This window comes from Aythya fuligula, chromosome 15, assembly GCF_009819795.1.
Source record: "Aythya fuligula isolate bAytFul2 chromosome 15, bAytFul2.pri, whole genome shotgun sequence".
NCBI lineage: Eukaryota > Metazoa > Chordata > Aves > Anseriformes > Anatidae > Aythya > Aythya fuligula.
In genome coordinates, this window is record NC_045573.1 from 11,578,922 (window position 1) to 11,606,597 (window position 27,676).

At 42.8% G+C, this 27,676-nt stretch overlaps 1 protein-coding gene across 1 annotated transcript in view; it reads right to left on the reverse strand.

Moving 5' to 3' along the window:
- Nucleotides 1-27,676, reverse strand: part of ADCY9 (adenylate cyclase 9) — an 81,395-nt gene that overhangs the window by 18,612 nt on the left and 35,107 nt on the right. Inside the window, exons 2-6 of the mRNA XM_032197488.1 lie at nucleotides 20,599-20,771; nucleotides 15,506-15,610; nucleotides 11,056-11,273; nucleotides 7,000-7,102; nucleotides 3,432-3,640 (exon numbers count right to left, since the gene is read on the reverse strand). Of these exons, the coding sequence (XP_032053379.1) occupies nucleotides 3,432-3,640; nucleotides 7,000-7,102; nucleotides 11,056-11,273; nucleotides 15,506-15,610; nucleotides 20,599-20,771 (808 nt within the window). The remainder of the gene's footprint in view (nucleotides 1-3,431; nucleotides 3,641-6,999; nucleotides 7,103-11,055; nucleotides 11,274-15,505; nucleotides 15,611-20,598; nucleotides 20,772-27,676) is intronic.

The window sequence follows — 27,676 nt, forward strand, 5'->3', positions numbered from 1 at the left end:
ACATAAAAATACCAAACAACCCAAAACCCCAAACAGACATCAAATCCTAAAAAACGTGCCCCCAAAATATGCCAATATATTTAGAACTACCTTAGTTCTTAGAATTACCTTGAAGGAGGCTGTAGAGAGGTGGGAATCACGCTCTTCTCCCAAGCACCAAGTGGTAAAATGAAGGGAAAAGGCCTCAAGCTGCACCAGGGAAGGTTTAGGTTGGGTATCAGGAGAAATTTCTTTACTGAAAGGGTTGTGTGGCATTAGAATAGGCTGCCCAGGGAAGGCACCATCCCTGGAGGTCTTCAAGAAATGTGTAGATGTAGAACTTAGAAGCATGGTGGACTTTAGTTCTAGGTTAAGGGTTAGACTAGGTGATCTTAGAGGTCTTTTCCAACCTGAATGATTCTATGATTCTAACTGAAAGCAAGCTAGAAGGCTTCTGAGATTGTCTTCAGCAATAAAAGCTCTTTTTCAGTGCAAAGTAGGAGGCTATTTTCAAGGAATTACCCTGGGTGAGATCTCCCCAGATCTGAGACGATCCTGTTTTGAACTTCAGAGATTTACTTACAAGTTACTATAGATGCCATGATGAGATGTAAGCCAAGTATAAATTATATTTTGTTTACTAAAGGAAAGATTGTGAATGTGAGCCTGTGGCAGCACATGACTGAGAATCTACTGCTTGTAACTCTGGGGTAAATTTGCAGACACTTCCCTCATGCCAGAGGAAAGAAGAGCACATCTCACAGTTGTGTGACAAGGGCCCCAGTAGCTACTGATAGCCAGTGGCTTGTTTTCAATCACAAATTCCTCAGCCACGCATTTGGTGGAGAGCGCAGGGAAGGGCAGCAACCACTTCTCCCATCCAGCAATTCCTGTTTCCCAAATTAACCACAAGAATTTGTGGGGTCTTGAGATTCACAGCCATCTCGGTCCCAGTGAAAGCAGCAAGTGCTAGTGAGCACCCATCATCTGCACTCGTAGTAGCTGTGCAGGAATTACAATATTCTCTGCATGCCCAAACCTCCCATGAGTGTCCATTAGGAGAAAGGCAAACCTGTGTGCTCTCCATGCATTGTTTATTGAAAACTTGCTGCTACCATAACAGGCGGGACTAGTTAAGTTTTGATGACTGTCTACAGATGTTCACCAAAAGGTGACATGTTTCTCAGCCTGCTTTTCCAATCAGAATTAAACACAAAGGAATGATTTATATTAAAAAATAGATACTTCTAAGACTTAGGAGTCTGCTTTAAACACTGGCCTTTTAAATCAACACGACTTTAAATGAGGAATCTGAGCCTGTTCAGGAAGTAAAATTTAGGTTTTAAACCAATACAATCTCATGCAAATGGCAGAAATGTCATTGGAAAAAAACAAATAGCATTAAGAAAACATTATAAAGCCACTTAAACTCACCTTGGTAATGGCCCAGGCTCACTATCAGAGAGCATGGATGTCAGCAATACAGTGCTGCAATGAATCTAAACCTCCCTACTGCTGTACACAGCTCAGAAAGACAAAACTGCTTTGCAAATTCCTGACTATAGAGATAGCATACTGAAAACAACAACTTTCCTTCTTCTCCTTAAATAAAACATGACCAACCAATTACAGAACAGGACTGAAGGAAAACCTTATGTACCCACATATAAAAATTTATAGGATTACAGCATTATCTTTTATAACTGTACGAAGTAAGAAAAGGTAAATGCAAAGATAATAATGTGACATTGGAAAAACAAGTAGGAACAATAACATACTGAAAAATACTAAAATGGAGTTATTTTGATAAGGTATCTGCAAGGTGAATAAACAAATTATCTCCAAACGCACCTGGGTAGCAGAAACCAACTCTTGTACAAAGTGGTGGCTGAGCTGTTCAGAGCTGAACAAATCCAAGGATTCAGTTTCGTGGCCACCTAACCCAAACTAACTGCTCACTGTTGCCTTCCTGCTCCCCATCCTGACGTAATGAAGGAACTGCCTGGGCTCATTAAACTGACAGAAAAAAACTTTCACTTTTCTGAGTTTCTAGTTTTTCCAAAAACTCCAGAACTACAATACTATTCAAGCTGTAACAGCCAAATACACCTGCTAAGAAACACTACCTTCAGAAGTACTGTCCCTGTTCACAAATGACATCTCTTTTCTCCAAAACAAACTATTTCCTGTAAACATGCCTGCATACCTTTGTAGGCATACTTGAGTTACAAGGATTACTTTGGTGGCTGAAGTACAAATTATTTTTTACCTCGAGCCTGAAAAGTCAGAGTGCAAGCTGCAATCTACTGTTTCTTTTGAAACAACAACAGAATTGCTTCTAGCTTGTAATTACAAAAGCATTTTAACTTACACATAACCAACAGATCTGCAGAGCTGCAAGTGAAGACACCCATTTCTACACACCACCCGCATAACATCCTCTTGTGACAGTGAAAACAGAGAACGAGGGGGGCAGAATTAACTTGCCATCACAAGTACAGACAAACAAACATCTTACTATTGCGTCTCCCATCTGGGTTAATAACACGTTACATGTGGTATCTGTGCACATCAGGCAACACGCCCAGGAGAGCATGAGCTTTGCTGAATGCATGTAACAACTGCGGTGTTCTGCTAAGGCCTGGGGACACCCCACGTTATGCAGGAACTGCGCAGTAACGGATCTTCAACAAGTTACAGATGATGGGGTAAGGACCGTAAGTGTCCCAAAAGTCCAGAACACACATCCTGGAGGTGATTGGGCATAAATTGGGAATGAGAAATCACTGTTAAATACCAGGTAGTTGTGCCTGCAGCTAAGCCCTGCCTCTGATGGCACAGGGCTTCAGGGGCACCCTGAAGAACCTGGGGGCTGACGGTTCGTTGCTGCAAGGAGGCAGTGTGGGGGCTGGCAGGGCCCTGACTGAGGAGACAAGACCATGCCCCGTCTTGAGCAGCAGCTGACTGTTACACAGCCAAGGAATTGAGGGGAATACTGAACTTCAGTGTGTAAAAAAGAAAAAAACACAAAGTATTTGAATATTAAACTGATCAGAGTTGAAATAGAAATAATTAAGAAAACTAATTCTTGACAGATGTGCTGTGACTTTGGCAATTTTTTTTATTCCTACACCCTTCCCCTCCCCACCCCCCGGAAAAGGAATATTGTTTGCATTTGTGACAACTTATTTCAGCTTTAAACCAGAATGGTGTATTTCTGTTTAAATGTGGGGGATTTTTCTGAAGGACAGATGAGAGCAAAAGACATCGAGTTGTGTGCGGCACCACAAGCACTAAGCAGGGACACACACGGTGTGCAGACTTTGCTTCTTTGAGCTAGACCCTCTCTGTGCAAAATCTGCTGCAAGCCTTCTTGCCTTTGCTAGCACTGTTAGCCAGCCAACCGCTTTGTTTCTCACTCCTATTTCAAGACAGCGTTACGTTTTTATTACCTAATGGAGATGACGAGGGACAGCACCTCCAGCAGGATGGCGATGATGAACACGACGACGGCCGCAGGTGGCGGAGGGGACGCCACCATCCCGTGCTTCAGGAAACACGTGACAGATAGTATGAGGAAGACTGTGGTGGAGAGGAACACGTCCAGGAGTGAGCTGAAGGTAGCACTGGCAAACGTCTTCACTGGAGCATTCCTTATAACCTGCATGGAACACAAGGGTTGAGGGAAGTGATGACAATGAATAAATGCTCTCTTGCCGAATTTGACTGTACCATAAACAGCAGCTCACAAAAATAAATAGAGGAATAGAGAACATTTTGCCACTTCATTAATCCACTATAAGTACTGTTTTAAAAAAAGAAACAGAAGAGGTAGTTCAATGACTAGCAGTTCCCTGAGAATACGCCTACGTTGCAGAAACACGCTGGCAGCACAGCCCCTGGGTATGGCGTGAATCTTTTTTTTTTTTTTTTTTCTTAAAGACCACTATCATTTTTTTTTAACAGAATATAATGATATAGAAATAATATGAAAATTGCCAATACTATGCAAGGGAACATAAAAAACTAATTGCTAGCAGAGAAAGCTATCAGAAGTTTTCTTCAAGTATTTTCGTTTAAAATAACAGTAGAACTTAAAACAGTAAAAAAAAGAAAAAAAAAAAAGCTTTCTGGTTCCAGGGGTTCTTGAAGAAAACCCTCCAAGCACCACTCAACAGAAAGAGTTAGTTCACCGTGGCAGAGCTCACATCTCCCTTTCAGACAAGCCTAAAAGCAGCAATCGGGATGCTATGTAACCTGAACTGATCTAAGGACAGGACTCCAAGTAACTCTCTGCTGTAAGCAACCCCTCACCACACATCCCCACCCCACCATGTGCTGGCACAGCTGCGGTGTGTGCTGGTTTGGCCAGTCCAGCTGAAAACCAGACCATGAGCTCCGTGCCCTGGCTTATTCCACTAAGTGCAGTCTTAGGAGTGTTTGTATCTTCCTGAGGGACAGCAGAAAACAAATTCCAAAGAAAAATGAGAAGTATGCTATTGATAACACCATGAAGTAGTCCTGTTTGAATACTGCAGTCTTGTACTCTGCTTTCATTTGGACATTTCTTTCACTCCTCAGAACATTATCGGCACTCAGCAGCATAGCAAAATGAACTTGTTCTTCATTTGTAGCTCTCTGCAACCTAATGTATTCATTGAGTTTTGTTTCAGGGCCAAAATTACCTTTTAATCTGAACTGTAGCAGAATCTCTGTAGTCCATACACAGTCGCACAAATTGAATTAAGGAAATCAGCACTGCATCCTAAAGTGACGGAGTTAAGGATGCCCTAACAGTGTTAAGTAGTGCCTTAATTTCCAAACAAGAACAGGCTAAGCAAGCTCTCGGGACGTGGAGACACTTAGGAATGATCACAAAGCAATCATGCAGCTGGCAGCGTGTAATTAGAGGTGAACTCGCTGGAGCTGGAAGTCGCGTTCAGCAACAGTGATCTGCGAGGCATTTCAACAACCAGCAATGCTACAATTGCTTTGCTCCCCAAGAGATTTTTGTTGTTTTGTTTTGGACCAGTACTGTGCTAATACTAAGGCTTTAACAAGTTTTGCCCCAGTGCTGCACAGTTGCTATTACAAAATAAGGTTCCAATTTTCAGGTAGGTTTACATAATAGTTTTCAAACGAGTAGCTTACCACCAAGAAAATGCACAGACCTCATTCCTTCTCCTTCCTCTATCAATTTCCTGCACACCCACATTACTAGATCAATCTGCATGTGCTTGACTATCACTGCTTTTCTTCTCTTTCCAATCTTTCAGTTGGAAAGATTTTGATTTACTGTTTTCTGTATAGTTTGTACAAACTGAGCAGGCAAACAGGGGTCTGTGTGTGCACATGTATGTACACACACACACTGGTATGAATACCATGTGAATTCTGTATCAATTCATGTATATATATATAATAATCATTATATATATATATATATATATATATATATATATATATATATCTCATACCAATAATTCATGTATCAAAAGAGCACAAACTACTCTTGGTTTGCTCTCCTGTAGTACTCAATCCAGGATATGAGTAGATGTAATACACTGCTGTAGATATAACTTCATCAATGTGAATGTCACCCACAGGAAGCTTCTCTCTATTGCTGCTGGATGAGCTTTATTCAGAGAGATACCAATGAAAGTGCTGCAGGGTGAGCATAGAGTTCCTGAACAAGGTGAATGAATTGAACTGCATCACTACTATGCTTCCCTTATGTTAAAAAAAAAAAAAAAAAAGGGAAAAAGAAAAAGTTAGACCTCATTTGTAAAAGGTAGAAACCAAGCAAACGGGCTGCTGCTAAGGACAGCGTGGAAGCACTGCCCAGCACGGAAAGCAGCCTACAAGTAGAGAGCAACAAGCAGTGAAGCAGAAATCCTACCTGTCCTCAGATACAGGGTAAACTGGGAGAAGAGAGAATCAACACCTTCGTTTATCATGGTGGGAACCCTGCCAGATGTGCGACCCAGCCTCACAGCTCAGCACTGCTCAAGGACAGGGCACAACCCTTCCTGCTCCCAGACCCTCACCTCGTGTGCTGCCTCTGGCACTCAGCAAGCTGCTGGTTCAATCCCAAGATAGAAAATAGAGGGGAAAAAAACGGAGAAAAAAAAAAAAAAAGGAAAAAAAAAAGCCCCAAACAGCAAAACAAAACATGAATATTTTATGCTAGGTTAGTAAAATGAACTGGATCACAGCAGGGAAGTATGGTAAGCACCAGAGCCATTATCAGGAACATGGAGCAGTAGGAACAAGGTGGGAGAGCAATTGCCCTCTTTTGGCAGTACCTTTTCAGCCACTCGTGGAAATGCAACCTCAGTTAGTACTGATGTCTATCGCTGCTACATGCAAACTTACAACATCTTGCTAGTTCATATCAACCCAGCAAAAATATCTACTGACGGGTAAAGTCTGCAGAACTACTAGCTCCCAAGGGGGTAAAGGACTTTTTATACTCACTGCAAAATCCTGAAGAATGCACCAAGTTCCTCACAATTTACACCCTGTTCCTTACAGTTACACAGTGTTTTGAACTGCCTGTTTTTGAATGCAACGCATTTACAGAACTTATAATACCGAGTTCAGATCAGATTTGGGTATCACTGAGATAACCAGGAGGCTGTGGCATGAACAAGAATCAAATTCAAAAATACCATTCTCAAAGTCAGGACATTTAATAAGTAGGCAAGTAGTCATTTACAGTTCTCTGAGCTGCCTAAAGCCTTGAAACATTAACTTGAAAATGGAGAAGAGGCAAGGGAAGTGATTAGTGTATCCTGGTGGGTTGTGAAAATGTATTTCCAACCCAAATCTTGGACTAGACTCAGGACATGGCACAAGACAGGTAAACTGAGACTGTTTTCAGAGGCAGCAATACTGAGTAGTAAATCCCATTTGACATTTCATAACCCTTGTCATCAACTGCGATGAAATGTGTTAAAAACAATTACAGACATTACTTGAATGGATTACAGAAGAAAACCAATGCCAGGAGAAACTCACCTCTTCCTGATAGCTTGTCCTGTAGGCCATCTCCAGATCCTGATCCAAGAAGTTCAGGCTCAGCTTGTTAATAGGAGGTTTAAAGAAGTAGTCTTTCATGAGGCTAAAGAGAAAAGACAGTTCAGCATCAGTTTATTCAGCTGTAGTGCTTTCAGAGCCCCACCATTCTGTGGTTTCTGCTTCCAGGGATGGAGGCACTTGCATTTGCAGTTCCTGTAGTTCTTTGCTCTCAGCCACCGTGGTACCCCCTTATCCTCGCTCAGTCAAAGGAAATATTTTACAAAACCATGACAGAGCAAACTTTTATATTTTCAGGAAGACACTAACAAGCTCTTCCAGAAACTTAACAGCTATAACTGCAGATGGCTACAGGTAAGTGTAATATAAGCTAGCTGATAGTAAAGGTTAATTGCTGCTACAGGTGCACAACCTTAGGAGACGCGTGGCCGTGGGATATTTATGTCTTGGATGGAATTCCATTGGACAAAGCAAGCCAAGGATGATAAAGGTGACAAATTTGTCCATTTTAGAAAACAGCACCGTCTTGTTATTTCAAAGACACTAAAATATCTCAGTAACTCAGCTGGGAACATTTGCTTAACGATCCAGGCTGCAGAAAAATGTAACCCAAGATGATGGATGGCTTGAATTTACTTCTGCAATGGAAAAATTGAAATCTCCAGAATCATCAACAAAGGCACTAACAACTAATGAAATGAGCTTACTAGAACTAATGAACCAGTAGGCAGCATCTACCACGGGGTGTTCATTTATTCGTTCACCTTATCTTTCAGTGCCAGGTGCAGCACAAATACAAAAGGGCCTTAAACATTAAAAAGTTGTTTCTATTTCCTACCTTCCAGAGCAAAAAAAAAGAGCATTTTTTTGAGTTCTACATTAGTTGTAAGAAGCCTGTGAAAGAAATTCTCTGGTGATATCTATGACACTTGATCTGCAAACCTCTTCTTTCTCTAGTAGGTGTCAAAGCGCTGGAAGGACTCAACTTAGTCAGCACAGATTGCTTTGTGCCTGATGGTCAGGCTTGCTTACCCAAATTTATTCCTGGGATAGTCTGTCACTCTCTCTTCTGTTATCCTAATCTGAGACTTCAGAACACACGCTCTCCTTATGAATCTCTATTCATTTTCAGGCAACTGATTCCACTCGTTATATATAATGCACTGTTTTAAAAACTGCCGTAGAATCTGACATGGGACTGCTTCTTTCCAAGCGCTACATCAAAAAACATAGCACCTGAGCAAAAATTTGAGTGGACTATTTTGCAGTTGCTAACTCTAAACAAAGGCCACGAGATGCACAAGACCAAATTCCAAGTAACTGAAGAAGCTGAAAGACCCAAGAAAGCTAGTCTGTACCTGCATTTTATTTTTTTTGTACCACTGGCAGAGATTTTTTAAACGCCCAAACTTCCCAATACAAGATAGCATGTGGGAAACATTTTTTCTCAAGATGCAAGACCAACCAAACATACACACTGCTAGACTGAGGCTCTAGAAGACAAAAGACTTCAACCAAGAATATGGCAGATACTTTACATCCTTTCAACACTCTGGTTTTGGCCAATATATTAAAAAACATTACAGGATGCTCTCAAGGAACAACAAGACCCACTTACTACTCTTACTACCTCTTATACTACAGTTTTCTTCTAAAATACATGGTAGCATGCAGATTGCAATGAACAAAGCATGGTATTTTTATAGTGGTTGTAGTAAAGCCAGAGTTAAAGCTCAAACTATGCACTGTGTGAAATACTTATAATCAATTTCTAAGAAAAGGCAAGCCAGTAACTTACATGGAAAGGATTCCTGTGTAACGCAATAATAGAAAAATGCTACACTAACACTGGCCTTATTGCTATTGTTTTTAAAAATGACTGGAACTGTGCTGAGATAACAACTCCAAGGCAAAATCTGGGCACACAAAGAGCCCAGCAGCCGGTTGTGAAACTCTCAGACACACACCTGAACTCCAGAAGAGGCTGGGGCATGACAAACACCACCAGCGTCCAACACTTTCTCACACCCAGCCCTAGGCAGCTGTGCAGTGTGCAGGCTCCTGAATCGTCCCTAGGATATGTTTAACTCTTCCCAGCTGTACAGGAAGCTTGCATGATTAATTTAAACACCTAATCACCATATCTAGGTTAGACATCTGTGAATGTGATGCCTAATTTACATTGCAGATCAGAACACCTGCATCATGCAACATGGTGCAAGTCGCTACCCAATATGAAGAGAAGCTCTCACTCGCTGCTGTTGGGTTCGCAGTAACATGAAAGCAAAGCAGCAACATTCCAGTAATTATTACTGTGAATGATGTGAATCTTCATGTAAGATGACCAAGTGGAAGTTTGGATTTCACCCCACTCGCTGAGAAAACTCAGATTTTCCATTCAACCGTCCTCATCGATACTAAATTTGAGACCAACAATGTATTACGTTTTACAGTAGGGGATCAAACATGTTTCTTAAATGACTCATTACCTATAACTTAACACTAAGAAATGTTAAAAAGGATTGATATAAAATGGTAGGCTTAAACCATTTTGAATAGACCTAATTAATCAGGAGATTATTTTTGGAAAGTTATGTTTACATGAACCAAACTCAGCAGAGAAGTTTCCCTGGCAACAAGAAATGGCCCACTTAATATGGTAATGATGATATTTAATTGAGAAAAAAAAAAAAAAGCTAGGTTTTGACTGATGTCACATCATGGTCCCACTTTTTACTTTTTCTGAAGAAGTATCCATTTTGTATGTGGAGGAGGAAAGTTCCATGAATACAAGAGCTGGAGGTGGGTATCTAGCAGTCCACTGGCATAAATTAAGCTGCTTCTGTAACTTAAAATTTGCAGGATGCTGGTTACATTTTAAACAAAAATCCAATTTGTTTTTCCTGATTTCTGCAAACATTTGGACTTTCACAATCATTCTGTCTTCTAATATTTTGAAGTATCAGCTTAGCACCTGTTCTCAGCCACTAATGACAGAACACACACACAAAAAGGAACCTAGATTTTTACAGAGGTTGGCCCCAGGAGAAAGGCAATCTGAAAAAAAAAAAATAAAACACAGTAACAACAAAAAATACCAACCAACAAACAAAAACAAAATGAAAAAGAACAAGAGAAGAAGAGGCTGGAGAAGGACTTTTGTCCCTCTTTCACTTCTCCCTGCTTTGGTCATGTTTCCAGTTAAGACAACGCTGTCCCTGTTCCAAACAGCCTGGAGTATATACGAGCATACAGTTTCAAGGATATTTAGATAAAATGTCCCTAATCTCAGTGGAAGCAGTGAAGCAAAAATAAGAATAGCCATAAATAATAACAAAACTAAGTTGTCTGTTTAGCTGATCCAGTCAAATCACTGCCATAATAAGGGAGATACGGCTGTGTGTTTACAAAATCAAACAGTGTTGAATTCTGAAGAACATATTTGCCTCTGCCCAAAACAAGTCTTTTTGTATGAAATGCGGAGAGAGACTAACTTTACAAAACGCTGTAGGTAGAATGAGAATTCACTCCTATTAATTCTGTTTCCAAGCCAAATGTGATTTCTAGGTATTAGTCATGCAATATTATCAGATGTTGTTCTCTTGCAATACAAAAATTTGAGTTTTGTGGTTCAGATTATATATTACAGTTTCAGTTGCAGATGAAGGTACATAATATGTGTATTATGAGGAGTTTTGAATGTAAAGATGAAAGAGTTCAACTCTGTAACAAGTCACTGAAAGAATATTTTTCCTTTTCAAAGGCTTGAATGAAGAATGTCTGTTAACCACAGAAAAAAATGATGAAAAACCTGGCTTTACATATTCCTGAGCAGAATGTTTCTGAGTTCAAGTTCCTACTATAGGTTAAACAGAAGACAGACTAAGATCAGACAACATACAGCATGTTATAGTATGTTTACAGTAATTATTGACATGAAACAAAAAGCACACAAATGCTGATTACAGATACGGGACCTCTGTTAATGCCTTTTCTTTCTTTATATACCTTTTCTTTGTGCAGCTCCATTTTCCTTACCTGTCTTCTTTAATCACATCGACAAAGTGAGCATCTGTCTTTTCTCTGATGTTTTTGAACCTCAAAGGAAGGAGGGCTGATTGATCCAGACTCACGCCCCCCCATCTTCCTTTCTCTTGCAACATTTCGTAAAGCGAGGTTTGACTGTTGCTCAGCTTTTCTTCTTGTGGAGGACTCAAAAGTCCATTCTGAGTCTTTGGACTATGGCCTCCTGGAGCCTGCATGACAGAAAGCAAAAGATACACAGGGAACATGAATGGCTGAGAAAGCAGACAGGAGAGATTTAATGGAGCAAAAGTCAAAAATTCTTCCCTCAGCACGCTGAACTTTTATGTGATCATGTCAAAGACCTACCTCCACCTGCCTTGAAATCATTCATGTCTGCTAGAAGCGCACGCCTCTTTAGGTGTTGTTGTCTTTTTGCTTTTTATGTCCCTGTTTCCAAGGCATCAGAAAGCAAATTACATTTTCACACATGCAGTGAAGACCAATGATAGACCAAAACTTCATTCACTCATCTTCAGGTCAAGATTCTTCTCAAAATCTTTTCAAATACCTGCTTTAACTGTACTATCTTTCCACAGGTCATGAGACAATTAACTCTGCCAGCCTTGCTGATCCTACCACTGTCCACTGTACCCTCACTGCTTTCCCAGAAAGACGGAACAGCCGTATCTGAACAGACCTTTTGTACAGCTCATTATCCTACAAAAATATTCTGCAACTGAAACCACATTTTCCTCACTAAGATATAGTTCTTTTACCATTAATAATGTACTTTTAAATTTTGACACCAGCTTGCAGTACAGTTGAAGTGCACAGTATCAGCAATTCTGCTGTCATTCCTTTCGGAATAAAAATAAGTTTGAACCAAAAATGATTCTATTTTCATGGAACATGAAGTTCTTCCTTTACATTTTGTTTGATCTAGACCAATGTGCACTGAAGCAAGCCCAAGGAATTAGACAGCTAAATACAGCTAGAATGAAAGTGAGCTGCAGTTAGTCAGGATCATTTTACAATTTTCAAATACAAACATGTATCAAAACTTTGCATATTTGAATGTTCATCTCCTCCCTCCTCGTCTTATCATTTATCATTCATCTTCATCCTGAAACCCACTCATGACAGAAGTTTCTTCATTTCTGCCTGTAGAGCAGTCAGCACAGCAGTGACTAGCTCCTCCAGAGGACTATTCTTGGATGCCACTGCAGTGACCATAAATATCACACCACCCAATCACGCACTGAAATATGTTCCTTAGATTGTAAAATCAACTTAGCTAAGGCTGAGAAATACCAGATTTCTAGCTGCCTGTGCAAAATTAATTGAATCTCCTTGTGTCTCTAGGCTGTAAAACAAATGAGGAACGTGAACACAGGCAGGTATAACTGAAGGTGCACAGGCCACTTAATATATTATTTCCTAGTTTTTAACAGGAAGATGTTACAACAAAAAAGAAGCATTTTTCTAACATAAGCATTTCTGGTATCCATTTTCTAGTTGAACAAACATAAAAACACAAACACTGGGCATGTTAAAAACTTTCATGCATCACTGCTTTCACAAATAATTACCAGCGAAGACATGAGACAGCAGCAGCAGCAGAACATCACCTTGAGCAGGGAAGAGTCAGAAGGCACTTGGGCTCGGCTCCCCATCCCCATCAAAACTGCCATAGTGAAAGGAAGACCTGCTCTGCCCCACAGCCATAGCAAACAGGAGGAAAGGCAGGAAGGAGGCAGACTGCTCTCCCCTTTCCCCCTGCCCTGGCAGGACACAGGACTCCTCTGCACTGGCTGCCCAGCAGGAGGAGTGGAGCACGGAGAGGACAGGATTCCCAGCCTTGTCCCTATTGTGACTCAAGACTTACAAGCTGTTTTGGCAGCTTGCAGGTGTTCATGGTACAGCGACAGCAGCTGATGAAGTATAATAGGGAAATTTAGTAGTTACCTTGGTGTGCTGCCAATGTTTTGCTAAGGAACGTAAGCAACAGAAGAGAAAGGTGATTTCAGCAACGCGTATCTCTTGGACTGGACAGGCACTTGTGAGTGTGACAGAAAGGCACTCTCCTGGTCACCACCAAAGGTCTCCAGTGTCTTTTCTACGGGACAGCATTCAACAGCTTCCAAACAAGCCCTCCAGCCGCCAGAGCAGGTCACCCAGCCCGCCCGGAGGAGCAGAGGGCACAGCAGTGCCGGCCGGAGCGACCGCTGCTCCCGAGGCAAGGAGAACTGTCAAACAAGTGCCTGAAGTGAAGGTTCTTCATTGCTGCTGTTTGTTTTTTTAGTGCTAAAGATTGTATTTGCTGAGAGCACTTTGCAGAAAAAAAAAAAAAATTGAGGCCTAGAAAAATGAAGGTCACAGTTATCACCCTTTTCTCTGTAAAGAATCTTTCTCCTTTTCCTCACCCTGCTTTACTTGAAAAGCAGTAAAGGAGGAAACACAGCTTTTTTTGTCTGGGCAGCTCAGAGAAAAGATATGTGTACTGTTTGCTTTCCCTGACTGTTCTTCGAGTTCATCTAAAGAATGCAGTGAAAATTTCTGCTCTTTCAGAGAAGGTCAGCATGGACTTCTCTTGGCCTTTTCTCTTCAGCTCTTTGGCAAAGGCTCAAATCCCTAAGAAAATTCTTCCCTTTGGTCAGCTCAAGGTTTTCCTGTGCTGTCTCCACTCTGTTAATCTTAACAGGAGGGGATTAGAGTTTGAAACTGCTTGCTTGTAAGGAGAAAATCCCTGTTTAATAAATGCTGTTAGCTCCAGTGCTACTGTGGGTTCTGGCAGCCATGGGCCGTGCAGTTCTCCCGAGCACTCGGAGATATGATGCACCATGGGACCGCTCCCCTCACGAAGAGACTTGGGGGCTCCAAAGGGTCAAAGGAGGTGGTTAACAGTGTTTTGGGAGATGAGAGAACAGGAGGGGATATGAATGCTGCAGGGCCAGGTGCAGTGACAGTGTGGGGAGAGAACAGAGGTGAGCAGAGGGAGCTGAGGGCTCTTCCTAAGAAAGCTGAGACTACAAAGATCTGGAAATCAAATGCCATGGCAGCATTGTACATGTACCTGTTTAAGCTTTCATTTAAATGGGCATCCCAGACTCACTGGATAGCCACTTAGCTGGTCCAGTTTTTGGGGCAGCAACTTGTGAATACATGAGGGACATATGATCTGGTTTCCACCAGCTTATTTCTTCCAATGACGTTACTGATATTTTTTTCAGCACTGGACAGGCCTCTTCCAAGCAAGGGTCATCCCCCACGTGATTAACATACATGAGGCTAAGATAGCTGCAGTAGGAAGAAACTTTAAAGAATAATTCTGATGAAGACAATATATGATAACAGGTGGTTGTTACTGGGAGGAAAATCTCTGTTTGCAGTCTGTTCCTGGAGACCCCTGGCACGTGGGCAGAAGCAGCCTGGGAAGCAGCATCTCATGCTCACCATCTGGGAAGATCTCCCACAATGTTTTCTGTCTCGAAGATCTCATGCTGTTCTGAGACCAGTACCTGCTGGCCACCCTGCTCTATCTTCCTGAGAGCTGAAGAGATTAGTATTTTTTTTTCTTAGGCTGTTTCCTAGGAACCCCAGCACAGAACACGGCCTACTGTGCTACATACCATTTACAAAAATGCTGGCAAGTTTTTTTGTTAGCTCTGTACACCAGAAGAGTTCTACAGACAGATGAGGAGGAAAACAACCAGATAGCTATCTCTGAGAATAGTTATAAAGTGATCTCCCCAGTCAGGAAAAGCATTAAAACTTATCTGAAAATATAACAGAGAGCTGATGAGCTCTGGCATCCAGTCTGCATTTAGGTGGGAGCTTAATTTTCTGGAAAGGGGGAAGAGATGACAGGCGGAGCAGGGAGGCTACAAAGGCCACAAACAAGACAACAAATAGGCCATGTCTGGTACTGTAGAGGGAGTAGGTGGCTTCGGTAAGAATATCTAAGCAACAAGCTAGGAAAACAACCCTGGCAGCAGCATGCTGAATATGTAAGATGCTCTATTTGTCTGAAAAAGGATGTGAATGGTCTCAGGTGCTGTGAATATCAGCTGTGGGCATGAACAGGAATGACCGTGTTTTAGAGCTATGATACAGAAGACAATGGCAAGACACAGGTGTGTGACTTGTGGCTAGGTGACACACGGCGACTGGTGTAAGCGATGGAGATGCTGGTAGTGTTGTCTGTGCCTCTTTCATTGGCTGGCCTCAGCATTAATTTAAAGAGCCCAACTTTTAGGTCCTTCTCAAACTGGCCCATAAAATTACTAATTGTTTTGAAAAATTAGGGTGTGCGGGGGGGCCAACTAAAGTTTGGAATACAACTGCTCAAAATTGGTTCTGCTGCTTAGGAGCTTGAATAAAGCAATAGCTGTGCAAAGCTGAGAAAGCTAACTGAAGCAGAGAAATAAGGGGAAAGAAGGGAAGTGATAAATACTCGAATTACCTTTGTACTGTTTTTATGCTCATCCTGACAACCATTTTGGATAGCTCCTTCATCTATGCTGACATCGCAGTGGGGTGCAAGGGTGGTACTACATGAAGGGCAAGGCTGCAATGAGACAAAAAAAATTTAGCCAGGAACATTCTGGTGTCCTCGTAATGGTATGCAATTTATAATGTGGCCTGCTTGTATGCTTGCTGCATGGTTAAAAGATAAACAATGCAGCAGAAAGGGAAACGGAGCAAAATTTGAAAGGACCAGAATCCACCATTTCAAAAACAAATCATAGATTTTTTGCTTACTAAAGCTAAATCTAATCCAGGAAAGATTTACTGGTGTAAAATCACAGATATTCTGTAATCACTACTCTCTGGTAAAGGAGTACCCTAAAAAGACAGAAATATTCTTCAGCGAGAGAAGTGCAATTTTCTTGTTTGAAAAGGGTCTGCAAAAGGATCTGAATGGCATTATGACCAGCTGAGGGAGGACTTAGCACAGAACGCAGCATATTCAAAAAGCACAAAACACCATGGTCTGTTACGAACAGCACAGAAAAATGGAAAGTAACAAATCTGAAAATAACAAAGAAGAATACTTTTTCATACAGCTCTGTAAGACAGGGGACTGGAGCTGTGCCTGTGTTATACTGTTGAAGCCAAACACTGAGCAAACATCACAGGAAACAAGGAAAGCAAAACCATCAACACTCCTAATAGTTATAGGTTACGCATTTTGGAAGCAACGTAAAAGGTCACAGTTCAGCTTTTAAAACAATCTGTCCCACTGAATTAAAATGGGATCTTCTCTAATTAACCCTGTATCTTCTTTTGTAAAGTCCTTCAAACTTTTCTCTTGTACTCACCATGTAGGGACAGGATACTGCACGAGAGGAACCCTATATCTGATCCCTGTTGACAATTCCTATGCTCTTCAGTTTGTTGTTACCGGGCTTGCCAGAAGACTATGAATGGGTACAGATACACCAGTCACTGGGAACAGCATGCTAAATTCAGCACGCTACCCTATGTGTTGGTGGGTTATCCACAAAAGAACTTGTTGAAATTTCCAACAAGCCACTTGGGCATTTCATCCCGAAGTCAACACCCCATGTCCCTTTTATCTATTTATTTTGAGCTCAGGAGGGACTGGTGCAAGCTTCCATCCAAAATGCAACAGCTGGTCCAAAAACACAACAGCTTCTCCCTTCAGGTTTGCTCCCTATTTCAAAGACCAGCATGTTTCTCTTTTCAGAATTGAATTTTCACCCGGTGCCCCTTTTCCTGTCTCTTGTCACACCTGAATTTCAAAAAAGATTCAGAAGTCTTAATTTTGAAGGTTGTCATGGTGTGGCACTTCTTCCTGGGACTGCTGCTCCACCCATCGTTCAACCATGTATGTCTCTCAAAGGCTGTCATGAAGGCTCTGAGCCTTCTTAGCAGCCAGCAGACCGTGACCATCACACCCAAGGCTCCTCAGGAGCATGGGCTGGGCTGAGGCACTCAAATTACCTACAAGTTCCTTTATCTGGCAACAGGTGAGCAAGTTTCATCCAATTCTGAAGCGCTACAGCCTGACCAAGTAACAGCATACTGGAAAAAAGAATGAAGCTGTTTCCTAAATGGTGCAGAAAGCATTATTAAATGACTTTAAAATTGAACATGACCATGGGCTAATGAGCTTTCTATGTTCCTAGAATGATAGCTAGTAGACTTGAGCATAGCAGAAGTCAGTTAACGGTGATAATAAAAATCAAATACCTCAAACATCAAAAATAAAAAAAATACTCCCCATTTGATCTTGCTACTAAACCAGCAGGACCAAATCGCATGTTTAGCTCCTAGGGTTAAAGCAGAAGACAAAAATCTCAGAAAAGAAGCCTGTCTTTTGGAAAAGAGATGGGAGGTTATCTGACCTACCCCATGGGTTCAAGTCAATATCATGAACTTAATTCTCTACTGCAGACACTCACACAAGCTCCGTGCGTTTGTGGCCAGCCACGATGAATAATGCATTAACGCACTTTCAGCAAACACCAAAACAAGCAGAAGTACTTTCTGTTTTCATACTGAGTTGATAATGACATTTTTTACAAAAAGCCTATAATTCTCAGTCAAGTATGGGATTTCAAAATACATGATAGATAAAATAAACCAATACCAAAAACGGCTGAGCAAGTTACAGCGTTTTCATACAAAAATCAGCTGCTACTTAATGTTTTCAGCATCTTTCCTCGGTGTTTTGGTTACATACCCACTTCATGACCTGAAATGCCTTTTATTGATATCCATGCTGCAATGAGATTTGCAATCAAATTAAATGCAGACATAGTGGAGGAGAGGAGGAAATACAATCCCTTTCATGGATCAATTACTGTTGCACTTTCCTCCCTGACCTTCCTTAACAGACCTTGTCCACTAGAACATCCGTTCAAGCCCAAAAGGTGAAAGTCATCCTTTTCATGCAATATGGCCACTTATTCCCTTTGGAACAAAAATATTTCAGCTTGCCTACAATTTTGCCCCTCCTACTTAGTCTCTTTTGCAGAGTTGGAGTCATCTCCTCCCACACTGACACTGTTTACAGCTTTGTATTTAAAACAGTTGGCATGTAAGTCATGATTCTTCTGCAAATTATCACTCCAGACCCTACCAGCAAGCTGCAGGCTTTAAAAGAAAAACACCATATAAAAGAAACCCACTCCTTTTCAGAAACTGTGCATGATCTGTGATTAAATTGCACATCTGTTCTTTGTGAGGATTTTAAAAATATATTCTAATTTATTATTATTATTATTTTAATATCGTAAGACCTGTTCTAGCATGGCTGGCTAATTACAGATTTCCTAAATGCTTGACCCAACCCTCTTGGTCCGCAGTCTGCCATAACAGACTACCCAGAGGGCAGAAGGCTGGAGCACATCCACACTTGAGAGCGTGCTGCAGAGCTTGGAGTACCTGCACCTAGCCCTGCTGCGAGAAGCAAGAGCATCTTGCACTCCTATACTGCAACTACGGCAGCGGAGCATTTTTTGAAATAAGTGCTGAGCCTTCACATGACTGCTTTATCACTGTGGCGTACACATTCTGCCATATTTTGGGGCATGCGTTATATGGATACTTATCAGACTGCAGGGGAAGAGGAGTTTGAGGCAGTTCAAAATTCACTGCAGCATCAATCTGTTTTGGGCAATCAGGCACAGTATTTTCAAGGTGTTGTCTGGCCATTTGCAAAATCCCTCAGGAGACCTCCAGTGCTCGTGGTGATGAATAGAAACAGGTACCTATAAGCATAAACTCGATGCAGTAGCTTTAGCACCACTGTAGATAGGGTGTCTGAGAAGGCTGAAACTAAGCTGGCACTTGTCCTAGACGCTCTTCTGAAGCAGCTTCCCTTCTTGGACAGCCAGTGTGAGCCTCTTCTTCACTTATCTGGATAGTCATGTTTGCACTTCTGTGCAGTGAAGAACAGTGTGAGCATTTAAACAGCAATTAACACCCAGCCAGGATGGCCCCAGACCAGAGGCAGGGAGGCGATGAGCAGCAAACAGAGCGTGGGCCAGCAGCACATCCGAACGTGGCACACTAGCTGCTTAGGAAGTGATGCACACTTCTGCTGAGTAAGTCACGCTCTTGTTTCAGAAAACGCGTAGAGAAGTAAGTGCCTACCCACATGACAGCAGATCAGTGTTAGAACCACAGAATCATTCAGGTTGGAAAAGACCCCCAAGATCATCTTGCTGTAGTTTTGCTGCCCTGTGGTTAAAGCTTACTTTGCTGTCCCAGAATCACAGAACAGCCGAGGTTCCGAGGTGGAAGGGACCTCTGGGGACCATCTAGTCCAACCTAACCCATCAGGTTAACAAGGCATCCTCGTTTTCTCTCTTCACTACTTGAAACACATAAGCTCCTACCCCTTATGGCCTCAGCAGTATCTCTGTGTGGCCATGCACCAGGCAGCACAGACTCATTTGTACAGGCATCCCCTGACAGCCCTGCGCTGTGTTCTCCTACATTTTTTGTGAGTCCCTTCATTGAAAGATGAGAGAGAGCTGGCAAGCTGGTGCCCGAGGGATGCCAAATATGCCATCCAGTTCTTACTTACACAGCAGTAGGAATAGAAAGGTGTCACCAACAACTTGAGACCAGCCAAACCTCACACTGCATATTTTGGGAAGGACAACGATGGCTATGCTACCTTCTGTAGTTATACAGCCCCAGCTTGCTCTGTAAGGAAATCACTTAACTTTGGTCCTTATCTGCAGACCAGCCTTCCAGTTTATCACACTGTGATCCCGTATTTTTACTGCAAAACTAAAACCAAGCACAGAAGCAGGGTAGAGGTGCCTGAACCATGCTCTGCTGATCCAGACAGCATGCCATGAAAGTCACTTGCTCTACCACCTAAATATAAAGAGCTCTTCCCAGGACCAAATTCACTGAGTCTAAGGACAGCGACCTGCAGACAGCCACCCACGGGCCTGGCATTAGTGGCCAACTCAGGCAACCCACCATGAGGAACTCACAGCGCAAATGAAAACAGAGAATAGACATCTGTTGTTTGGGAAATCTGTTCTGAGCTGGAAGATTGAGAGTAACAGCAAAGCTTCAAAGTAATACACATTGTTTCACAGATTTCCTTGTCAAGAGTTCTCGTGAGAGGTGTGAACATAACAAAATGTCATCATTTCTCTAAGCTGTTTCTCCATACAAATCGTTGCCCTCTAGGTTTCTAGAGCAAGCAGATAAAACACAGTCTTGTAGCCTACCGAAGCGCTTTCTCCTACCACTCAAACAATCCTGCTGTCTTTCCGTGGAGATGTCTGTTATATGCTCATATAAAAAAGGTTCACAGGTGCACAGAATGAGAGATAGAGGAAAGACAGACGCAGGCTGCAGCGAACAGAAAATCATAAAAGTTATAGTAGCTGCAGGAGGCATAGATTCTTTCTCCCCAATAAAATAAAGACTATTGAAAAAGCAGTGTTGACCTCTTGGTCACGAAATACAAATAATAAGAAAATAATTTATCTGAAACCACCTTTAAAAAACATTCACCTTATTTTAGAGATTGCTTGTCAATAGGACTAGGCATTTTACCTTAGGTTTTTCCACGTGTTTGAGAGTCTTTGTCAAGTCGCTGGCGTTCTCAGACGACGATGTTGCCTGTATCCTGGCTCCATCTCCAGACTCCAAGCCAGGAAGCAGGGCTTGTGAACAGCTGCACTGGGGTTCCTTCACCTTCTGACCGGAGATCAGATAGGTCTTCAAACCTAGAGGAGAGACATAAACATTGAGAATTGCAGAAAGACAAAAATAACACTCCTTTGGACTTCTCGGATATGAACCACAGTAGCTATCAAAGCGCTATCAAAGCTCAAGAGCACAGCACAAAAGGAGAAGCATCTGGGAACAACCACCAGGAATATAAAGACGTTCTGGGTGAAGTGGTGGCGACCAGGATTGCCTGACACCTGCTGCCCCAGATTCAAGAGACTACTCGAACCCACAGCAGCAGCCATGCCTGACATGTACTTTATTCCATTTTTACTCACGTACTTTTGAAAAAAGAGCTAAGACTTTAGGCATTCACTTCCAAGCTGTAATTTGAGATCAGACATTAACTCTTCACTTCTGGAAAAGATTTACATTTCTCAATGATGTCTGGATTGATATTCTACCTCTGAAAACCAGCATGTCTTCCTCCACTTGCACTCTCCATTTCTCACAGAGCTGTTGTGAAGCTCGCTTAATGCTGGTAGCACATTGCAAAAGGAAATGGCGTTTAAGTGCTAGAAATTCTGATGGGTTTTCATAGTCAGTGCAGACTTCACATTTCTAAAGAACAAACTCAATCTCTCATACGCCCACACGCACTCTCTGCAACTGTTGCATGAAGTGAAGCATAATTGGAAGCCAGATCCTGTATTAAAGGCCAGGCTGGTAAATACCGTGGTGTATCAAGCTGATCCGTACCAAAAATCTGTTCAAAAAATGAGGATCTGAGTTTGGTTCAGAATATTCCCTACTTCACTTCCTTGATAGTTTGCATTATAATATTCTGGGCTATTCCTAGGCACAAAGATGGAGAAGGAGCTGCTCACCACGCTCCTTCCTGAATTGAAATGAGACAGTTTTATTGCTGCTCTGTGGGAAATCTCCCACCTGGCATGGACAGGCACTGCTACACTGAAAAAGCGTGGGGGGCACCAGATCCCCAAACCAGGCAGTGCTCCTTATTTTGGGGTCCCAGGCTGTTGCCCCACGCGATTCTGAAGCCAGCCCCTCCCTGCCTGGCCGTGGAGGAGACGCTCCTGCGCTGGCTCCTGGGTCCTGCATCTGGGTCAGCAAACCTCCTGGCTTTAGATGCCCAAAACCACTCATGCACAAGACGATCTACTGTGTCTGGTTGCCTCCTTCTATAGGACAAAAGCTGGACACAAGCTCCAGCCCTTGGAAGACAGCATGTTTCTGTTCAAGTAACAGCTGACGTTATGATAAAGGTCATTCTCTTGCAACTTTCTGTGGAGAGATTCTATAAACGTTTTTCTGCCCGTGACACGTAATCCAGACAGGACTTTGTCTGTAAGCTTTCCAATACAAATAAGTTAGACATACTAATAGCAGTTTTTCAGCTTCTTTGTTTATTTCCCCAGTATCTCACACTGCTCAGCACTTGCCCAGCCTGTGCAGAAACCTGCATTCGTGTGGGCCCCGTGCCCGAGGTGCTGCATGGGACCCGACCTTCATTTTACATTGGTTACAGCAGCCCTCGGATCCTACTTGGCGGCAGCGCTTCGTAAAACCCCGGGCTGCTGCTGGCTTCCAGATGTTGGGCTGTCTCTAAACCTTATGCTGATGGGGGTTGTCATGTAAAGAATTCACCGCAATCAGCTTACAATTGTATGTTTACTGGGGTAAAAGCTAGAGCATTAAGTTTTCTACTTCTATTTTTAAACGCTACCTTTAAAGCAACAGGATTATTTTGCCACTATGAGTCCCTTTTCTTTTCTTTTTTTTTAAGCACACGCATTTTCTTTGTTTCTTTGTACTTTTAAGGAGGCATTCTTTAATGCTTTTCTCCCATTTTACTGTGTTGCATTGCAGAATTACTTTGTCAACGCATCGCAAAGAAGTAAAATGATCTCCAGTTTGAGCTCCGCACCAAGGAAAAAGCACCAAGGCCATGGGGCTGCTGCAACGGAGACCTGCTCTGGGGGAGCAGCTCTGCCCCACGGGTGGCCAGTGCCAGGCTCCAAGCTGGCCGAGGGGGCACCGGGTGACCACAGAGCCTCCCTCTCCCCCTCCTCGTGCTCCCCAGCCCCACCGTGCCCACCAAACACCCAGCACTACTCGAGAAGTGTCCCCAGCATTCAGACAGTGGAAGCCCAGAGTGCTCGGAGCAGCCCTAACAAATGCTACTTACTTGAAGGACTGGTGTTTCAGGAAAGTAAATAAGTGAAAAAGGTTATGTTTTGAGAATTAGGAGGTTCAGAAACCTTTATTGAACTTTACTAATATTACCTACCTAATACTTGGTCATTAAAAAGCTCTTACGATAGGGAAACTGCATGTTTGGGATTGCTTGCTATTCTGTGATACTTCCTGAAGCAACTCCTGGTAAGTCTGAAGTGTATTGGTATAAAAAAGGGCTATTAATTCAACAGAGCTCTATTGATGCAACTAAAACATATCACACAAGAGGTGTAATTTTCCTTCTTTTACATACCCAGCGAGCTCTCCCAGCCACACTCTCATCTTCCATACAAACAGGGTGCAGCAGGAAGAACATTCGCATCACTGTGCAGCAGGTTTACATCAATTAGGTAACTCAACAGTACGAAACAAATAAGCCAGCAACGAAGGAGCTGCTGTTTTCTGTGAGATACAGCAAACGGTGCAAGTTTTGGGGTGTGCTGCTGCACAATGCATCTCATGACATTACAATGAAGAAAGTGCTACGAAATGCCAGTAATAAAGATAAAGCTTGTCCTTCTTTCCCCTCCTGCCAGTCTCCTTTTTATAATAACTCCCTTCCCCCAGATTTATTCTAAAGAAATGCTGAAAAATAACACAATCTCAAGCTGCCTGATAGCGAGTATGTGCTCTGGCAGGCTCTACCCTGCAGCACGTCTCTGCTTTTTCCAGAGATGGCTCCTGGAAGCACAGAGCGGGAGGGAGCTGGCTCATTCCTTCACGGGGACGTATTACATCTGACCAGGGGCACAGTGTCCGCCATCTGATTTATTCAGTATTTTCTGCCCAGGAGAAAATGAGCAACATCGTGCGTCTCTGAACAACACAAGCCGTTTCCTTCACTCATCTTCAGCTTCTGGGAATCTGACAGAGCTATAAAGAGTAACAGCTCCTGCGCACCGAGCCAAGCCATTTACTGCTGGAGTTCGACCATTTTGAACATTGCCACGGCAGCGTCTGTGGAAGGGCATTTTTGACAAAGTAGTTAACAGGTGAGATCTGCACAGAGCTACAGTGGGTTTACGACTGCTGCTAACACTGAATTTTGGAAGTGTTAAGAAATGGCTGCACTTTGCTCCTTTCTTCTACTAGCTTTGCTTTCCTTTTTATCGGCGGCCCTCCTCTGAAGCTATGAAGACAGAAACCCCCTCCCAGTACCAAAACACCACGCCTAACAACAGCAAAACACCTCTAAGCTCACAAACAAACAAAATTATGAGGAAGGCTGTGCATAAACATCCCCGTCTTGTTAACCTGCTTTTGGTAGCATGAAATAAAATGCCCCCGGGGCAGCAGAGGGAGAGGCAGCCCAGAGGTAGGCCGCTGCCGCGCGGCCTCCCCACACCTCTGCCCTAGGCTCTGCTGCGGGCAACGGGCCCAGGAGCTGATGGGACCTGGCCTGATGGCACGGGGTGTAAGAGGACGTCCCGGTCACTTTGATTACTTTGCTTCATTCCTTCATCAGGCCTGATGTGTGCAGTGGCACGGGCACTGCTCCATGCCTCTGTGAAGAGGGGATGTCTTCTCCTATAGAGGCCTCAAGAAAGGGGGGCTAGTACCAAAATTGGTGAGCGAATTCCTTGGCAAAGTAAGATTCCTGCATCAAGTGTTAACGCTTCACCTGTAAGGAATCAAGGCTTCTCAGCTCTCTGTTGATAGCAGACAGGAAAATTACTTTCTCTCTGGCAAGCTGTAGCATACCTCTCACCTCTCTAATTTAATGTACTTCAAATGCTTCTGAAATCCTTCTCAGTACTGATACTAAAGAAGAGACACGAAAAAATCATGACGATATTTCAATCATTGCCTCACTGATTCATTTAATGGAAATATAACCCTGTTCTCAGTGCACATCCCTGTTCTTCCCCCTGAATCACTTCACCTTTTTAGCTGTGCTGCTAGGAAATGGCAGTTAGTGAACAGGGCACCTTCCTTTCTGGAATAACTACTTCCCAGTAGCCCTCTTTTCTGTAAAATTAGTAACATTCCTGGTATTGGTGTAATAAAATCCAAATTACTCCAATTATGCCCCCTTTTACCAAGCAGCTTTATATTAATGATTCTTTTTCATTATTCATCCTTCCGTTATTTCCCATAAATCTACACACTTTAATCATTTAATCATATTTCTTTCAAAATAAATTATTTTGTGAATTTACGATTATTAAATAATGAGTTCTATTTTCACAACCCACTGCTTTCGCAGTCTCTTACCACCCAAAATCAGAATTCACATGAAATCTGTTCCTACCACAGGAAAGAACCACTGTGACTGCCCTACCTACGCCAGTGAGGACATATAGCAGCACCTTTCCAGATAGAAAGTAATTATTAATAACCTGCCCTAGTCTGCTGTGATGAACAGTGTTAGCTATTACCTCTCAATAATTTCGTATCTCATTTTATAGAACTCTGGTACAAGTATCTCGCAGCAGTACAGGCAGCTCATCAAAAAGCTTTGCATTTCAGGGCTGGCTTTAGCTCCTTCCTTTGTAAGTAGCTCGGTATTCACTCACTTTCACTGTTATGCTTCTTCACGATCAATCATCTCTTGCTTTCTCTTTTCAAAAACCACAATGCAAAGTTTTCTCCACACCCTATCTTCTTCTTTTGCCAAAAATCCAGGAGTGAGAAAACTGGTATTCAGCCCCGGCCATTCCAGGGAGAGGAAACCGAGACTGATTTTAGATTTCCTCATATAATAAAATATGTTGCCATAGAATTTCGAGGCTCCTTACGAACCAGAGCTCGTTGTGCATTTCACTAGAGATCCAATCTGGAAACGGGCAAACACAAAATTGGAAGTCCTTTGCCTAGCTGCACAGCCAACATACCGCAAATCAACCGAGGCATCTTCAAAGAGGGCCCCAGTAACCAAGCTGAAAGCACTGCCAAGAAATGCGCAACTTTAAACGAAAATAAGGGTTGTTACTTCTGTAATAATAGTTTTTTCCTATTTTGCAATCTTAATTTGCCAACAGATTGTTGCATTTAAGAACTAACTTCTGAGAGTTTTTCTTCTTGAAGATTCTCATAATTTCATGATTAAAGCATTTGTGCACGCTGAAACGAGGGGAGAAAAAGCTCCGAGGAACATCCTTAGCTGGGCAGCAGCATCTGGTAAATACAAACGGGATAATCAGAAGGCTTGTGATATCCCCACAGAACATCTTTCAGTCAACTGAACTTTCAGAGTGGAAATGCTATGCACTAGTAATGATTTTCCACCTCAACTTGCTGAAGTTGCTTAGGATTTTGTTTTTAGAAATTTAGGCATGTAAAGACCTCTATGTATATTTTGAATTTCAAGCATGTTGCCACGTTGCAATTGGATCGCCCAGAGAGACAATTGCCGTTGAGCACTCCAGCAACTGGGAAAAGAAAAATTAGCAAAACGAACCAAACCAAAAAACCTCTTTCTGCTTGAGTGCCCAAAACAGCCCCAAGCTCTCGGGACCGTGCACGGGGGCCGCAGGGCGAGCTCTCTCAGCACCTTCCTGCGTGGCGCGGCGCGGGCAGGCGATCAAACATCTGCTCACTCGTGCTGAACAAAGGAGGGCGCAGAGCTTCCAAGGCAGAACCTTACAAGTTTCCTCCACGGCATCGTGCCCAGGATGGGGAGTTATTAGCCTGATCTTTAACTGCAAGAGGAGTGGCTTTTCCAGCAAGTTTACGAGATGCTCACATAGTGGAAACAATTACCTACCCAGCCCGCCAGCTGTGCCAAGGAGTTTATCTGATTTCCTGAAGGAGCCACCAGTGGCTGTGTTTAAACAACATGAGATACGGCATCGAAAGGGGAGCTGCTCGCCCTCAATCCTTAGGCAAGATCAGAAAGGAAGGAAGGAGGACCGGACCTGATATTTTGTCCTTACATTTAATCTCTACTCCAGCTGTTAGGCTGCAGCAGCTCCCACCCCAAAAACCTATGGGGCGCTTCTTTTGCTGCAACAGGCAGAGCCCCCAATGCCTGGGCTCTGATAAACAAGCCTACCTGGAAAAGCACTTCGAATGTATGGAGCAGTATTTCCTGTGACTAAAATTAGAAAGGGAATTTATGAGCCTACTTGTTATCTTAGGACTCTGGAAAGCAGAAACAATGATAATAAGAAACAGAACTTTACAGGCTGGAAATACAAAAGGAACTTCCCCCCCACAAAAAAAAAAAAAAAAAAAGAAAAGAAAAAAGAAAGAAAAAAAACCCAAACCTATTTTCATAATCTCAGAAGAAGGATTGCAAAGAGCCAGAGAAACCAGAGGCATCTTCTGTATTATGGAAAACCACTGTTTTTCTTATGCCTCCTTTGTTTAGCAAAACGCTTGCTTTTGATCAGCTAACAGACAACAGTGGGCTTGGAATATGCTGATCAACAACATGTGTGTAATTTTGGTGTTCGACATCTGCCAGCGGGGAGCCGGGAGCCCTGCACCCAAAGCCACGGTACGCAATTGGAGCTGTGCTGCAGGCACGAGGCTGCAGCCGGCCGGCCTCCCCCTGAGCCTCGCAGCATCCTCCTACCTGCATGAGGAACAGGAAAACGAGTGGGGAACAGGAAAACAAGGCACAGAGCGGGGGAAAGAGTCCTGTGCAGATCCAGCGAGGGCAAGTGGCTCAAACCACTGGTCCAGCTGCAACAGCTGCCTCAGGAGCGTATTTATGGACCTGTTCATAAGCTACTGTATGGACCTGTACATAAACAGT